The 18495-nt window shown below is 43.6% G+C and overlaps 1 protein-coding gene across 1 annotated transcript in view; it reads left to right on the top strand.

The window, feature by feature from the left end:
• Positions 1–18495, top strand: part of prdm6 (PR domain containing 6) — a 51468-nt gene that overhangs the window by 24687 nt on the left and 8286 nt on the right. Inside the window, exons 6-7 of the mRNA XM_061072325.1 lie at positions 2212–2336; positions 10380–10749. Coding sequence (XP_060928308.1) covers positions 2212–2336; positions 10380–10749 — 495 coding nt within the window. The remainder of the gene's footprint in view (positions 1–2211; positions 2337–10379; positions 10750–18495) is intronic.

The following is an 18495-nucleotide window of genomic DNA, read 5'->3' as shown; positions in this document are numbered from 1 at the left end:
CATATGACGTCATCATGTTTTAGCTTCTTCTCCTGAGGAAGTGGAGACAAGTCGTCCATCTTTATTTCCTTTGATCAGCATCCGTTCATGTTTACGTACATGAGATGATTATTTTTGTCGGTGTCACTGGAGCGAGTCTGTAGCTGCTCCACCCACGACCACTTCAGTACTACTGCAGTATATATATACTGTATATATATATATATATATATATAATAACAGTACCATCATAAACACTAAAACTGTTAAAAATCCTCCTCTGTCTTTCATCGTCTGTTTCCTCTACTTTTCTTTTCCTCTATTTGAATCTCTTTGTTTCTCTTTCAGTCTTTCTTTCGTTTCAACCTTTAATTTCCTACGTCTTGGTATTTTACTTTGGCGGGGTCTCCTCATTAAATAAGCACCATGTCATTCAGCTGAGAGTTTTCCCCTCTTCTCTTCCTCCTCCTCTTCCTCCTCCTCTTCCTCCTCCTCCTCCTCCTCCTCCTCCTCCTCATCCTCCTCCTCCTCCTCCTCCTCCTCCTCCTCTTTATTCTTTTACTTTTTCTTCTTTTTTCTCGGCTCTAATTTTTCAGTCTATTTTTCTTCTCCTCCTTTAATTATTTTTCCTCTTCTCAAATTCTCATTCTCTCAGTTTTTTTCTCTTCGTGGCTCTGACAGTAATAATAAAGCCGTGTTAATCGTGACTGTGATGAATCGTCCAGAGTCGTTCATATAAATCACGTCTGAAGTTACATCAGATCATTCCTCAGTTCCCTCCCTCTCTTCTGCCTCTTCCCAGCGACAGCCAGTTGCCGGAGGAAACACATGTTCAGGTTCCCAGTCTGTCAGACCTTCACTTCTGTCCTTCAGGTTCTCATCAGTTCATCTTCCAGTCCGACTGAACGTTTGAACCAAATCTGGAGAAATTTAGTTGAATCGCTCTCGAGATGTTTTGTTCAAAGTCAAACAACCTGGAAACGTAAACCCTCCGGCCACCAGGGGTCAGCAGCGCGGACACATGCACCTGCTGATGTCGACCCAAAGAGTTCAGAGTTCAGCTCGTCCACACGGCGTCGGCCTCATCACCAGAAGATCTGGAATCTCCTCGTGTTTCCAAGTGGACGTCTTTGTCTTCTACGTGTCCGGCTCCTCTTCTTCATCCTGAGATCTTTGTGTTCTTCAGGTTTCACGTCACGTGTTAGAAACTTCGTCCACACGTCCACTCGCTCACTGGGAAGCTTCCACACATCGTCCTGCTGGTTCCTCTCATGAACTCCCTCTGACAGAACCTCCAGAACATTCCAGGTCCAGACCTCAGCTCATGTCTGGAAGCAGCTTGGTGTTTGTGTGTCTTCACGGAGCAGGTTCAGGTCTCAGGCTGTTAAACCATGTGATGAAGAACTGAAGCTTTTTATCGAGGTCGAGTCAAACTTCACACTCGAGGAAACCGAATGTGTTTCTAATCATCTTCACGTTTAAGAGCAGCTCTGGTTTGGATTGGACGTCTCTTCGCTGTGAGTCTCAGGCTGTTTGCAGAGGAGTCATTTGTTCTCTGGCTCGAAGGCACTTTGGCAGTCGAGCATGGGAGCGAGTGGGAGTTGAACCCGTGACCTCTCAGCCACGCTCGTGCCCGTCTGACACGGAGGAAATGTGGGAACGTCTGGATCTGAACTGCTCTCTCCATCAGGACGGTGGTTCTGGGCGGGTCAGGTGTTGTTCCAGCGTCGGCCCGACCCGGGAACCTTCTGCTCGCCGGCGTCGTGGTCGTTAGCTGCGTCTGCGTGAGAGACACCAGATATTTCCCATAAATCATCTGGGTTCAGTCTGATGGGAAGTGGAGCTGTTATCGCACGAGAGGCGTTTCCAGACCTGGACAGTTTGTCTTTGTCCCAGTTATAAATATTCATGATCCTCAGAGGAGAGCACTTCACTGACCTTTGACCCCTGATCTAACGCTCATCTATAAACCGTCACGAGTCGTAATCTTCACGTTATTCATCAGAACTCGACTGGACATCGAAGTGAAACTACAAATAACACATTAACTCTTCTACCTGAGTCAAACTGAGAGCTTTCAAATATACTGAAAGTATTAAAAGTACTTGCCGAGGGGTATTAGTTAAAAATAATGATTTCAGGTATTTCTTCTTCGCCTGCTGCTGCAAGAGGCCTCTCTAACAGGATGTGTGTGTCCCTTCAGAATAAAAGTGTGTGTGTGTTGTGTTGCAGGTCGTGTATCTTCTACAGAGCCTGTATGGACATCCCCCGAGGAACCGAGCTGCTGGTTTGGTACAACGACTCCTACACGTCCTTCTTCGGGATCCCACTGCAGTGCACCGCCCAGGACGAGAACTGTGAGACACACTTCTCTCTCTCTTTCTCTCTTTCTCTCTTTCAGTCTTTCTCTCGTTCTCTCTTTCAGTCTTTCTCTCTTTCTCTCTTTCTCTCTTTCTTTCTGAAAGCTTGCTCCAATTCTTGTGAACGTGTTATCTTAAGAACGTCTTGAGGGAATTTCATCAAATTTGGAGCAAATGTTCAGTTGGACTCGCAAATTAACTGATTCAATTTGGGAGGCCAAAGGTCAAAGGTCAAGGGGACGTCACTTATCATGTTTTTGGCCGAACAAATTAACATCTTCATAGTTTGACCAGTGTTCACTGGGACTCAACCAAGGTATTAGTATTGGAAATGTTGTTGCTGCATCAGCCTCAAAGATCCATATCGATCGGACTCTGTTTCAATGTGGAAAGAAAATGGTCACAAATATTTCTCATTAATATTAATCATTAGTTTTGCCGATATTCAATATTCATGTTGTTTTTATTGATCCTATTACTCATCATGTTTTCTGTCTGTTCTTCCTTTTCTCTTCACCTCTGTTTGACGCTCTTTCCTCCTCCTCCTCCTCCTCCTCCTCCTCCTCCTCCTCCTCCTCCTCCTCCTCCTCCTCCTCCTCCTCCTCCTCCTCTCTTTTATCCATCCTCTCTTTTTCTGTCACCAATTTATTTTTGTTTACATCTCCTCCCGTCAGCCTCGTTTTATATTTTCCATCCCAACTGTTTTCTTGTGGATTTGTCGGAGTAACTCGCTGCAGGGAGAAAAAACAAAGTCCGACTTTTTTTTTCTGACACAATTATGGAGAAAAGAAAAGAACAGAAGAGAGAAAAGAAAAGATAATCTGTGGAATCTAAATTGAGGTGAATTGAATTAGGGGCTCGTCTTTCACTGAGTCGCAGTGAAATGAGATCGTGCTGATTGCAAATTAAGACGTTTCACCACAAACTGGTTTGTTTTACAGCTGGAACGACTTTTACATGACATTGTTCTTCATGACGAGTCTGTGGCACACACACACACACACACACACACACACACACACACACACACACACACACACACACACACACACACACACTTGCATTACTTTGTTTTTGAGGACCTTCTTGCTCATACAAACTATTTTCATTAACAGCTGAATATAAAATATGTTTAAACTCCAAATCTCCACTTGTTCATTGGATTAATTTCCATCACCTTAGTTCACAGTGATGAAAATGCAACGATTCCTTCAGGAGAGATTCATGTTTGAACAGAAGGACACTCGGTCCTCAGCTGTGGATCTTCACTGAGGATTCAGACACATGTGAGACGCTCTGAGGTTTGAGAACAGGCGTTTCAACCCAGCAGTTAAATCTAAAAACCAGTTCTGAAATCGACTGAAGCTCAAGTTGTAGTGATGTTCTCTGTGAGGAGGTCTGGCTGCTGAGTCTTGGACGAGATGTAAATCAGAACTTGGCTCCTGAAGGTGCAAAGTGGATCAGTATCTGAATCTCACGTCTGGTGTCCCATCGTCTGAAGAGACATGAACCTCTGAGGGCAGCGGTGATAGTTTGGTGCTTCTGGTGTCTTTGGTTTGTCGTCATTTGTTCTGTTTACAGTCCGACTTGTTTCATTTTATGAAACACAAACTGTGACACTTTGTGTTTCTGTCAACGTGTTCCTCTTCCTCTGACTGTTTACCTGCCGGCAGCCAAAGCTCCTCTGGTTGTTTATCCACGTGAAGAATCTGTTTATAGACTCAAATCTAAGTTTCTCTAAGTTTCTAACAACGAGCTCAGATCTCAGAGTTTCTGGAAAACTGTGTTGCCATGAATCTGAAGTGAGGTCATCATCAGAGGTGACACAGAGCTGGTGATCGAACCGTTACACATTCCTGCTTTGACTTTTCCATCTGATGACAAACACACAACACAGCAAAGACTGAAACGATACAAACTGCCCTCAGTTGTGATCTAGATCAACTGAGTCCGTGTAGAGAGGCCATGTGGAGTTTGGTCCTCTCACACACACACACACACACACACACACTCTAACACACACACACACACACACTCGTCCTCCCTGCAGTGACAGAAGTTTGTTCACATCGAAACAAAGTGAAATTAGATTAGAGTGAAAACAGCGTCTCTGCTCTGAATTAAAGAGGTTTGACGTTTAACTGCATTTGGGGTTTTCCGTGGTTATCGGCTGATTGTGCCCACGGAGGACGGCCGTGAAGTCAAACCTCGACCGGACGTGTCCTCAGATGAAGGTTGGAAGTCGACATGTTTAGAACGTGAGCGGTTCGGCAGCTGCAGATCTGTTTGTCTTCTGTTTGTCTCTGAGACGTGTGACGTGTCAGCGCAGGAAACTGAAACCGTCAGAAACCACAACCAGCGTTTGTCAGAGCCGAGTCAGAACCGGACTCATCAGCTGCTTCAGGAAAACTTCCACTTTACAGAATCAACAATGCACAACATGTAGTTTACATAAGAAATATTATTATTGTTAAAATAAATGTTTATTCATTAGCAAATAAGAAAATACAGAACAAACCTCATCAGACGCACACACAAGGGGTAAAACACAGGAAGACACATTCTTCAATACAAACACACACATATACACACACACACACACACACACACACACACACACACACACACGCCCTGTGGTTGTTTACTTATGCACGTTCCATCCAATCACAGTCTGTCGACTTGACGCTCCGCAGCTCGGCCGCTGCCTAACAACAACAACATGTGGAGATCAGTGTGAGGAGAGCCTCTTCACATCCCTCCTCCTCCTCCTCCTCCTCCTCCTCTTTTATCCCCCTTTCTTTTTCTTAACTACTTGTTCTGCAGCCTCATGATCAATGTGGAGCTGAACTGAGCTTTACAGGAACATGAGAGGAAGAGGAGGATGAAGGGATGAGAGGAGAAAGTGCTGTGAGAGAGAGGAGTGAGGGAAGAGGAAGAAGGGAGAAGTAGAGGAGGAGGGAAGAGGAAGAAGGGAGAAGTAGACGAGGAGGGAAGAGGAAGAAGGAAGAAGTAGAGGAGTGAGGGAAGAGGTAGAAGGAAAAAGTAAAGGAGGAGGGAAGAGGAAGAAGGGAGAAGTAGAGGAGGAGTGAAGAGGAAGAAGGGAGAAGTAAGGAGTGAGGGAAGAGGAAGAAGGGAGAAGTAGAGGAGGAGTGAAGAGGAAGAAGGGAGAAGTAGAGGAGTGAGGAAACAGGAAGACGGAAGAAGTAGAGGAGTGAGGGAAGAGGAAGAAGGGAGAAGTAGAGGAGGAGGGAAGAGGAAGAATGAAGAAGTAAAGGAGTGAGAGAAGAGGAAGAAGGGAGAAGTAGAGAAGTAGAGGAGGAGTGAAGAGGAAGAAGGGAGAAGTAGAGAAGTAGAGGAGGAGTGAAGAGGAAGAAGGAAGAAGTAAAGGAGTGAGGGAAGAGGAAGAAGGGAGAAGTAGAGGAGTGAGGGAAGAGGAAGAAGGGAGAAGTAGAGGAGGAGGGAAGAGGAAGAAGGGAGAAGTAGAGAAGTAGAGGAGGAGGGAAGAGAAAGAAGGGAGAAGTAGAGAAGTAGAGGAGGAGTGAAGAGGAAGAATGAAGAAGTAAAGGAGTGAGAGAAGAGGAAGAAGGGAGAAGTAGAGGAGGAGTGAAGAGGAAGAAGGGAGAAGTAGAGGAGTGAGGGAAGAGGAAGAAGGGAGAAGTAGAGAAGTAGAGGAGGAGGGAAGAGTCTTTATCTCCCGACGTCTCTTCTTTCTCTGACAGATCATTATGACTCTCAGTGTAATTGCCTGTATCGATTGTATAAGAGTTTATAATCACTGGTAACTTTATTGTTATTGATTATGATCAAAGATCTGAACTGTTCCTCAAACCATAAAGAGACGGAGACGCTCACAGGAGCAGGAGTTAGTTTCAAGGATCTGACAACACACACATTAAATATACAGTTTCATTCTAAAAGATACGATCATATCATCTAATATCTGTTTGTTTCCAACAAATCTTCAAACCTTCTGTGAACTGAGGACGTGAAGCAGAGATCATTGTTTTGTTTTTTTTTGTTTTTTTTAACAATATTTTTTATTGAACTTTCAAGTGCATATCAAACTTTATGCAGAATTTACAAACATTTTCATGTATCTCCCCTCAAACAGCCACTCATTCACACAGACAAAGAAACAATAAATTAATAAAATGGACAATGACAACAGACATCAAACTAATGGAGTAAAAAATAAAATAAATAAATAAATAAAAAGAAAAATAACAAAAAAAAGAAAAAAAAGGCAGGATCATTTCACAACCTGTTGTTCAGTCAGTGTTTTCCGTTTCATTGGTCAAAAATGACATAAATGATTCCCAAATACGAGCAAAGAGATCATTGTTTTATGAAAGATATTAAAAACACATCAGTGAGTCACGATGACATCACCGTGACTCACCACGACTTCAGGTCACAGAGGTCGTGGTGAGTCACGATGACATCACCGTGACTCACCACGACTTCAGGGCACAGAGGTCGGGGGTTTTCTACAAACGGTTTGTCGGCCAGTTCTGAGTTTTCTGGTAAATTCATTTCCACCCGATGATGAATTTGTCATCAGATCTGAAATCCGAGAAGAGCAGACAGGAAGGCTCAGAGGGGTTCTCATAAAGGGAAGAGGAGGAGCGGGAAGACGAGTGTTAGAGAGAGAGACAGATGAAGAGCAGGAGCAGAGATGGAGGCCGATACTCGTCCGACACTCGGATCCTTCGGGCTGTGAACACTTTGCCTGCGTTAGAATTCCCGTCACGGCCTCACGAAGACAGAAAACACAGACGCTGCACTGTTGCAAACTGCGTCCGTATAATTTTCCCATTTTGATGATGCGTTTCATGAGCAGCCCAAACCGTATTGACCGGCATTTTTTGTGTATATGCAACGTTTGTAGGAAAATGAATTAAGTGTGGGCGAGCGGCGCGTAACGCTGCCGTCGATAGCGCCGCCGGGCGACTTACAAATGGTGTAATTATCTGCTCATAAGGTTATTAGAGGATCAATGAGCCGGTGGGCCGGTGAGAGATGGAGGAGGCTTCGGACGGAGCTGCAGAACCAAGAGGCTACGCAGACACGTCATCGAGTTCACGAAGAAGTGACAAAACAAACAGATGAATTAGAAATACAGAAACTTATAAGAGTTCATTTGAGGTAGAAATATTCGTCCAGAAATTTGACAAAATCTGGAACCCCTTGTTGTCCATTATAGACTCTTTAGATATTACACCTGAGGAGTCAGATATCTGAGTTCTGCTGACGTACCACGAAAACTTACATTCTCAAATAATTAGTTTTTCTTAAATTTACTCTGTTTTTTTTTTCTCTTGTTTTGTTTTGTTTTGTTTCTAGTTTTTTGTTCTTGTTTCCTTTAGCTTTGTTTCTTTTTCTCTTTTTCTCTTTTTCTCTTTTTCTCTTTTTCTCTTTTTCTCTTTTTCTCTTTTTCTCTTTTTCTCTTTTTTCTTTTCCCTTCACAGACAGGCAGGGTTGGGACCTCTACATGGGAAGGGTGTGTGGGTGGGTGTGTGGGAGGGGGGGTGGGGGGTCACTGTAAATTGTAAAATTTGGAAAAATGTGAGCATTGTACAGTATCTTTTTAATGTCCTCATTTTGTATCCTTGTGCTCAATAAACTATAAAAACAAAAACTACTATAAAAAAAAAAAAAAATATTCGTCCAGTTTAAACATAAATACAAATATGTTTCCTCCGAACCCGTCGCTCTCTGGCGCCACCTTGCATCATCAACATGTCATGACAGATTAACCTTCTGCTGCAAAAATAACACATTGTCTAATTATAAGTGTTTATATTTTTCAGGAGAGGGGGTGGGGGGGGTCTTAAAGAGACAGGAGCTAAAACCGAGCGTTTGAGACAGAGGCTGAAAAGAGGAGCTGCAGCGACGATTCTGAACATTACAGAATGAAAACATTTTACAATCTTTTCACTCATTAAAACAATCAACGTGATTATTTTCACTATATATAATTAAAATGATTCTTCACTCGTCTCCCGTGAGAAGTCGTCTGATCCGCTGCCATGTTCCACATCTGGTGAAGTTTAGGAAAGAGAAGTGATTTGGTGAATGTTTGAAAAGGTCGTGGCCTTGTTAGAGGAAGTGACATCATCTCTGTCTCTGACTTCCTGTCGGGACACACGCCAGCTTCCTCCGAACAAACCGCTTCTACCAAAGGAAAAGTGAAACCGTCCTCATGTGGTCTCAGACCTGATGACGGGTTGTGGACTCAGAGCCCAGATGCATTCTGGGTCAAGTGAGGACAGCTGTTCACCACTGATCTAATTTACACACTTTCATGTAATGGGTTTTTCCCGTTAATGTCGTTTGTACTCGTCTGTTTTATTCACGACTCACACTTCTCTATCCTACATGTTCATCTTATCTACTTGATACATTTATCCGGCCAGTTTCGATAAATCCTTTCGTACAAATCAGAAACAAAGTGGCTCATAAAATAAATCAAATCATGAGCGTCACATAAGAAAATACAGAACGGACAAATCCAATAATTGAAATCAAATACAGATTGAGTTGAATCAGCAGAAGCCTTTGTCATAGTACACTGTAAAAAGTATTTTATATGAACATTACATGACTTTACTTATTTCCCACCGTCCTGTTGATTCAACTCGTGGTTTATGAGTAAAGTCTTTGTTCTGACACATACAATTCTATTATTGTTTTTAAGTGACTACAACCATAGACATATATAAAGACTAGATGTCTTGTTCGACGGAGCCGGACGTCACCACATGGCGGCCATCTTGCTAGGGGCAGCTCGCTCACCCATGTGTTGGTAGTGGTAAATAACCATAACTTGCTCAATTTTCAACCGATTTTGAAACGGTCCGGTTTGTTATAAACGTCAGAGATGTAGATATGACACTGCATACTTATGAATAATTATGTTATTTTCTAAAAAAATTTAATAATTTATGCAGTGTCATAACTACATCTCTGACGTTTATAACAAACCAGACCGTTTCAAAATCGGTTGAAAAAGGAGCAAGTTCTGATTATTTACCACAACCAACACAATGTTATGGGTGAGCGACCTGCCCCCTAGCAAGATGGCCGCCATGTGGTGACGTCCGGCTCCGTTGGCCAGCAACGCAGACGAGACATCTAGTCTTTATATATGTCTATGACTACAACTACGTCTGAGTGATTCAACAAGTTGCATTAGTTTCACTTGTTCATGGAGAAATAAAAGCTACATTGACAGTAATAGTATTCTAAGTATTTAGTGTTAAAGTTGTAATAATCCTTGTCGTCAGAGCAGAGGTTTAAGAAGCGCAGAAGAATAAGTAGTAATTATACTAATAGCAGCTCACTAACAGTAGTTGCAGAATTATTATGTGTAGTTCTAACGGTAAATGTTTAAAGTACATTTCACCAGGAGAACTCTTGTGTCTTGATTCCCTGCTGTGAGCTCGTAGTTCTGGTTGTAGTCGTCATAGACATATATAAAGACTAGATGTCTCGTTCGACGGAGCCGGACGTCACCACATGGCGGCCATCTTGCTAGGGGGCAGCTCGCTCACCCATAACATTGTGTTGGTAAATAACCATAACTTGCTCAATTTTCAACCGATTTTGAAACGGTCTGGTTTGTTATAAACAGAGATGTAGATATGACACTGCATACTTATGAATGATTATGTTATTTTCTAAAAATGTTTAATAATTTATGCAGTGTCAAATCTACATCTCTGACGTTTATAACAAACCACACCGTTTCAAAATCGGTTGAAAATTGAGTAAGTTATGGTTATTTACCAACACAATGCTATGGGTGAGCGAGCTGCCCCCTAGCAAGATGGCCGCCATGTGGTGACGTCCGGCTCCGTTGGCCGGCAACACAGACGAGACATCTAGCCTTTATATATGTCTATGGTAGTCGTCACTAATGTTAATAGAACCCGTCGATCAGCAGGAGTTTTACTTTTCCTCACTCTGACCTTTATTGTGAAAGTCTTGAAACCACCAGTTCCCTTTATAACCAAGAGTCCTGTTCCTCTTTGTCTCCAGTAAACGTCCCAGCCACGGTGGTGGAGGCCATGACCCGGCAGGAGTCCCTCCAATCCTTCAGCAAGACCGGCAAACCCTCCTCTTCCTCCTCCTCCCCCTCCACCGCCCTCATGCGTTCCATGGTCTTCCCCCACTCCCCCTGCCCGAGGACCTTCTCCCTCCTGGACAAGGTCGGGATCGGACTCCAGTCGGACTCCGGCTTCAGCCAGTTGGCGTCGAAGAACCAGCGAGTCCTGGCCAGTCCGACGTCCACCAGCCAGCTGAGCAGCGAGTTCAGCGACTGGCACCTGTGGAAGTGTGGCCAGTGCTTCAAGACCTTCACCCAGAGGATCCTGCTGCAGATGCACGTGTGTCCTCAGAACCCCGACAGGTAGGACACACACACACATCCACGTGGGAGGAGAAGTGTAACGTCTCTTCATCAACGTCTTCATGATCCTCTCGTCTGTTTCTGTCCATCTGAGTCTGAGTTTCAACCAACTGACTGACCAACAATCACACAAACCAACAAACTAACCAACAATCACACAAACATCTGACTCTGAGTTTCAACCAACTGACTGACCAACAATCACACAAACCAACAAACTAACCAACAATCACACAAACCAACTGACTGACCAACAATCACACAAACATCTGACTCTGAGTTTCAACCAACTGACTGACCAACAATCACACAAACCAACTGACTGACCAACAATCACACAAACAACTGACTGACCAACAATCACACAAACCAACAAACTAACCAACAATCACACAAACATCTGACTCTGAGTTTCAGTCTGAAGAGGATTCCACTGAAATGAGTCGTTTGCATGATGTGTCCCAAACAGAAACCATCTGCATGGATCACTGACTTTAGTTCATGTCCTTGGTCGGTTGGTTTGTGTGTTAGTTGGTTGGTTTGTGTGTTAGTTGGTTAGTTTGTGTGTTAGTTGGTTGGTTTGTGTGATTGTTAGTTGGTTGGTTTGTGTGATTGTTGGTTAGTTGGTTGGTTTGTGTGTTAGTTGGTTGGTTTGTGTGTTAGTTGGTTGGTTTGTGTGTTAGTTGGTTTGTTTGTGTGATTGTTGATTAGTTGGTTAGTTGGTTGGTTTGTGTGATTGTTAGTTGGTTGGTTTGTGTGATTGTTGGTTAGTTGGTTGGTTTGTGTGTTAGTTGGTTGGTTTGTGTGTTAGTTGGTTGGTTTGTGTGTTAGTTGGTTTGTTTGTGTGATTGTTGATTAGTTGGTTAGTTGGTTGGTTTGTGTGATTGTTAGTTGGTTGGTTTGTGTGATTGTTGGTTAGTTGGTTGGTTTGTGTGTTAGTTGGTTGGTTTGTGTGTTAGTTGGTTGGTTTGTGTGTTAGTTGGTTTGTTTGTGTGATTGTTGATTAGTTGGTTAGTTGGTTGGTTTGTGTGATTGATATTTGGTTTGTTTGTGTGTTAGTTTGTTGGTTTATTGGTTTGTGTGTTAGTTGGTTGGTTTGTTGGTTTGTGTGTTAGTTGGTTGGTCTGTTGGTTTGTGTGTTAGTTGGTTGGTTTGTTGGTTTGTGTGTTAGTCTGTTGGTTTGTTGGTTTGTTGGTTTGTGTGTTAGTCTGTTGGTTTATTGGTTTGTTGGTTTGTGTGTTAGTTGGTTGGTTTGTCGGTTTGTGTGTTAGTTGGTTGGTTTGTTGGTTTGTGTGTTAGTTGGTTGGTTTGTTGGTTTGTGCGTTAGTTGGTTTGTTTGTTGGTTTGTTGGTTTGTGTGTTAGTTGGTTGGTTTGTCGGTTTGTGTGTTAGTTGGTTGGTTTGTTGGTTTGTGTGTTAGTCTGTTGGTTTGTTGGTTTGTTGGTTTGTTGGTTTGTTGGTTTGTGTGTTAGTTGGTTGGTTTGTCGGTTTGTGTGTTAGTTGGTTGGTTTGTTGGTTTGTGTGTTAGTTGGTTGGTTTGTTGGTTTGTGTGTTAGTTGGTTGGTTTGTTGGTTTGTGTGTTAGTTGGTTAGTTTGTTGGTTTGTTGGTTTGTGTGTTAGTTGGTTGGTTTGTTGGTTTGTGTGTTAGTTGGTTGGTTTGTGTGTTAGTTGGTTTGTTTGTTGGTTTGTGCGTTAGTTGGTTGGTTTGTGTGTTAGTTGGTTAGTTGGTTGGTTTGTGTGTTAGTTGGTTGGTCGGTTGGTTTGTGTGTTACACAAAAACCACTGAACATATTTCCAGTAGACTTGTTGTCAGGGTGTGTTGGTCCTGTTCTGTCCCCGGAGACAACACAACACATGACCAACACACACAGTTTTTCGTATCAGTTGACGACGGTTTTATTGTAATTTATTAATTTATCCCTCGAGTCGTGTCGTCATCAAACGGTTTGTGTGGAACAGGAAGTGAGACTCGGCGAGTGTGAAAGTGTGTGATTGTGTTTAACATCTGCCAACTTCATTACACACAGCATGGATGGAGGAAGAGTAGATGTGAGTGTGTGTCTGTGTGTGTGTGGGGGGGGGGGGGGGCGAAGGATGTATTGGAAATTTTTTGCTTAGCTTCATTTTTTGCGAGGAGAATCCGAGCGGCGTATAAATCAGCGCTGTGCGTCAGTGAGAAATACCTCGCCTTACGGTGACGGGCCAGGAAAACAGATGCCACTTATTCAATAAACTAATACTCATAGGGAAGAAAAATGTGGGCTGGATATGGACGGGGGGGGGGTGGGAGGGGGGGGTCGATGTGGAGCTGCCTGTCAATAGGAAGCTTTAATGGGACAGAGGAGCAGATCAGATTCAGCTGAACAAGCCAAACAGAGACGGGTCCTAAACCCTCAGTGCACCTCGGACTGGAGGAGGACCGGGATCAGACGGGTCCGCCCATCACTGGTCACATGACCAAGGACACGCAGAACGACCAGGATCAGACGGGTCCGCCCATCACACGTCACATGACCAAGGACACATGCAGAACGACCAGGATTCAGATGAGCTGCAGAGTGTCTGAGGGGTTTTAGTCCTTTGACTTCAGATCTTAGTTTTCTAGTTCCAGCTCATCGGGTGAAAGGAGGAAACATAAAACCTGTTGTTGGTTCAATTACTCGTTTATTTTCAGGAGGTGAAACAGTTTTGAGCTGTCAAACAAGAGGAGGAAACTAAAACTGAGAAACAGAACCAAACCATGTTGTTAAAATCGAAGAAATAAATAGAACCATAAGACAAGTGAGAACTGATTCAGGAGAGAAAACATCCAAAACGTCTAAAACATTATCGTCTCAAACAGGTGAAATCTTTCTGTAAATCTGTCGGAGTGAATCATCTCAGCTCAGGAGAACATCTGAGATTATTGCAGCTGTCACAGGAAAACCTGGAGAAACGTGAGCTGAGGTCAAATCACTGCAACGTTTAATATTTCATTCTGTTATTAATCTGATGATTCACGTGTTCTTTGGTCTTTTTCCTCTTGTGTGTTTTAGTCTTTTCACTCAAACATGTTTCACTCATAAGCAGCATCAGGATCAGACCTGAGCCGACGCTTCACATCAAAGAGCTTTGTGAAATCCCTGATGAGCTTTTAAACAGCGGAGCCGTAAACACATCAATCAATCACACAGAGCTTATTAATTTAGCTTGTTGCTGTGGTTTAAACTCTGTTGTTTCTGTAATAGATCAAACCTCTAAGTGGAAATCCAGTCCTTTTCTGTCGAGGGTTCTTTCCTCTGATGCATCAGTCATCGTCGCCTCTGAACTCGTGTCCTGCTTCAGTTTCAGGCCGAGCTGAAGCTTCTTCAAAGCCTCATCGACGTAAACACGCCGGCGCTCTGATGATGGATTTAGTTGAAATGACACACGAGGGAGAAGAAGTGACACGGAGGAAGAAAAAGTTGAGAAGAAGAAACAGTCAGCAGAAAAAAACAAAACCTCAAAGAGACGGAGCCGAGAGGTGGAGGTTTTTTTTTTTCCAGGCTGATATAAAGAGCCATCAGTCTTCAGCTCCATATGTTCCCATCAAGTAAACATCAATAAATATGTATGAAGGGAGTGGGGGGGGGGGGGAGAAAGGGAGGTCAACGGAGAGAGAAGCTGAATCCAGTTTGATGTGGAAACACAGAGGCTGCGTTTACACGTTAGTGACGTTTTAAAATACAAAAATCAGCCCGAGAGTTTCTCAACATCAATCATCAGAAACAGCTTCAGTTTTACTAAAGTAATAAATGATTTATCGTGAAAGTGAGCGAGGAGAAAACTGAGAAGTGTTTTCACGTGTGTTTCTAAACAGTTGACACTCAGGAGATTTATCGCCCGACACTGACGACACATTCAACACTAACACAGATGTGTGTGTGTGTGTGTGTGTGTGTGTGTGTGTCCCTGCTGGACACACAGATGTGTTGAGAAATGACTTTTCTCTCTCTGTCAGCGTGCAGCCGCGGGACGAACCGATAACCATCCGTCAGCGTGATGGACGCAGGAGGACAAATTCCCTCAAAGTCTATTTTTATTTGTCACGTTTGCCACGGAGATAAAAACCTTGTGATACGTCTCGATTTCAACGTGTTTGACACCAGAACGTCTCCGTGTTGTTTCCTTCTTGTGTTCCACCTCCCGACAGCAGCTGGAAATCAGACACGTTATCTACCAAGTGGTTCTTATCTAGTTTAATGTGAGACTTCAGTTCTCAGAGACTTTGAAGGAGCTTTGATCATGTGACAGTTTGCTGCTGCGACGCCAGCGTCCCTGGATCAGGACGCAGCTGATTGGTCCGATTCCAGCAGGAAACACTGCAGAGGCCCGACCCGCTGTCAGTGAACGCACCACTACACAACAGCAACACATAATGATAAATTGGTGAAGTGTCCCGTGTTCTTTGAAAAACATCAATAGATGAGAAGACGTACAGGATTCTCCTTAATGACTCTGAGCTCTCCGTAAACTACACTACCCACAATCCTCAGCGCTGTGAGAGGAGACAGGAGTTCGTCTGTTTGTGTTCAACACTCAGCTGAGGAGACGACATGATGAGAGTTCTCTGCTGTAATAGTTTGATCGATACGATCAGAGAGAGAGAGAAACACAAGGAGAAGCTTTGAGTTTGTAGAAACAGTCGACCAGCCATTTAATTTCTGTGTGTGTGTCTGTGTGTGTGTCTGTGAGTGTCGGTGTGTGTGTGAGTGTGTTCAGAGCACCATTGATTGTGTATTGACGAGGTGGACGTGGTGATTTATAGCTGCTGGTGTCGGGGGAATAATGTCTTCATACCAGGAGTCGTCCTCACAGCGCAGATATAACTCTGTATGGATTAGAAGGATAGAAGGAGTCTGTACGGGTCAATCAGAAGACTTCATCTGCATCAGTGCACGCTGCACACACACACAGACACACACACTCACACACACACACACACACACACACAGACACACACACACACACTCACTGAAGTGTAGTTCCAGGAATAAAAGCTCCTTGGACAGGAACCTACCTGCCGCTCAGTGAGTTGTTGATCAGATGTTTTAACTCTTCTTCATGTGGTGATGACCTCCTGCAGCTCATCGTTACTGCAGCCAGCCACCAGGGGGCGATCCAGGTGTTTTGGCTTCACTTCTGGAAGCCGTTATGTCGTCCATCTTTATTACCAGTCTGTGGTCTCAGATCCAGAGTTAACAGGAAACACTTCACTCTCTCATCTGAGCTTCGTCTATAGACACTTTTTTTAATTTGAAGTTATGAAGGAAATAACTTTCCCAGAATCCCTTGCACCACAGAGATCTGGCCTGTAGATGTTGTCTTTGTGCGGCGCTGCAGTCGTCATTAAGGTTCGACACCGCGTTCAGTTTGTGTAACTTTGTTTTCTCTGAGCACCGTCTGACCTCTGACCTCCGGAGAAATGGAAAACACGTCTGAGCGCCAAGAAACTAAGTTCCCATGTCGTCTCGTAACTTCCAACCTCCGCCTGAGGGTTGGTTAGCGTGAAGGTCGGGTCTCACACACACACACACACACACACACACACACACACACACACACACACACACACACACACACACACACACGGCCTCTGTCATCAGCTCATGTGTTAAAGGTGCGGAGGCAGTGACATGTTGACACCGACTCTGTTGTCGTTACCACATGTTGTGTTGAAAAGACGACGCACGGTTTATTGTCCTGAACCTCAGACGTGTTGAACATATTTTATAGATCACACACACACACACACACGCACACACACACACACACACACAGTAACACTCAGAGCAGCCTCACCATTCGTCCAAGGGTTTTTCTTCTTCCTCCTGAACCGGATCGCAGCTTCTCGTTTGTGTTGTTGTGCGTCTGTGTCGACTCTGAACTCGTTTGTGTTTTTGTATTGTTGTGCGTCTGTGTCGACTCTGAACTCGTTTGTGTTGTTGTGCGTCTGTGTCGACTCTGAACTCGTTTGTGTTTTTGTATTGTTGTGCGTCTGTGTCGACTCTGAACTCGTTTGTGTTGTTGTGCGTCTGTGTCGACTCTGAACTCGTCTGTGTTGTTGTGCGTCTGTGTCGACTCTGAACTCGTTTGTGTTGTTGTGCGTCTGTGTCGACTCTGAACTCGTTTGTGTTGTTGTGCGTCTGTGTCGACTCTGAACTCGTTTGTGTTGTTGTGCGTCTGTGTCGACTCTGAACTCGTTTGTGTTGTTGTGCGTCTGTGTCGACTCTGAACTCGTTTGTGTTGTTGTGCGTCTGTGTCGACTCTGAACTCGTTTGTGTGGTTGTGCGTCTGTGTCGACTCTGAACTCGTTTGTGTTGTTGTGCGTCTGTGTCGACTCTGAACTCGTTTGTGTTGTTGTGCGTCTGTGTCGACTCTGAACTCGTTTGTGTTGTTGTGCGTCTGAGTCGACTCTGAACTCGTTTGTGTTGTTGTGCGTCTGTGTCGACTCTGAACTCGTTTGTGTTGTTGTGCGTCTGTGTCGACTCTGAACTTGTTTGTGTTGTTGTGCGTCTGTGTCGACTCTGAACTCGTTTGTGTTGTTGTGCGTCTGTGTCGACTCTGAACTCGTGTTCGATGCCGACGAGCTTCAGGTTCGTTCTGATGTTAAATCAACAGAAATATCTTCAGATTTATGTCCAGAGCTGAACTGATCAGATGATTCGTGATCAACAGAAAATCAATATTCTTCTTTTTAATTTACTGTTTATTACTTTCGGTCCGTTCCTGTTGTTTGGATAAAAGACGACGTGAGGTCACTTCAAGCTTTTATTTTATTAAACCTGCGACTAGTTGAGAGAAGAATCAGCAGATTGATAAATAGTAAAAGTAATAGATTAATATTTGTTGTAGTGTTACAAATATAGATATAGATAAATAAATGTAGTATTTTAAGACCTAGTTGGATTAAAGTATTTGAAGATGTCACTTTGTGCCTTTAATCAAAATGTGATTTAATTTACTGAAACTTCTAAACTTCTGTAAAGAAGAAAAACTCAAATCACGCGTGTGGTCGTTCCTGCAGATTTATGATCGTGTGAAACGTTTGCATATTTATTATTAGTGCACAAGAACATATTTGCATGTGTTTCTCTCTCTGTGTGTATTTGTGTGTGTGTGTGCGTGAGAGTGTGTGTGTTAGAGAGGTGTTTTTGCCCCCCCCCCCTGTCTCTCTACTGTAATAAACAATAACCGGGCATTAATCTCCCGGCCTGCTGCCTTAATAAATAATATCCACACATTCATCAACTTAAACTATTCACAATCAATGCAGCTCTTCATAGAAAACCCACCTAATAAATAGTGGTGCAGCCCACTGAGGCGTGAACGTATAGACCAGCCGCTGATAAATGAACCCCCCCCCCCACGGCGAGACGCCTTTTATGTGAAAAACTGCAAGTGAGAATTTTTCGATTTTATATTACACTATTTTACTCTTATTACTTTCCTGTATGTGTGTGTGTGTGTGTGTGTGTGTGTGTGTGTGTGTGTGTGTGTGTGTGTGTGTGTGTGTGTGTGTGCTGGTGATTTATCGGCGCAGCGACGAGTTCGGTCTATTTGTTTTGTTCTCGTTCTCGTGTGTTTACATTTGTACGATTGTGATGTCACAGTTTTGTCTCCTCGGTATCAGAATGAAAATCCCTTTATTTACCAGGAGACACACAAAGACCTCGGTGATGTAGAACACACACACGTTACAGAGTGTTACAGGGAAACACAACGCAGT

This window comes from Limanda limanda, chromosome 5, assembly GCF_963576545.1.
Source record: "Limanda limanda chromosome 5, fLimLim1.1, whole genome shotgun sequence".
Classification (NCBI taxonomy): Eukaryota; Metazoa; Chordata; class Actinopteri; order Pleuronectiformes; family Pleuronectidae; genus Limanda; species Limanda limanda.
Note: the sequence above shows the minus strand (reverse complement) of the source record. Positions and strands in the feature narration are given on the sequence as shown.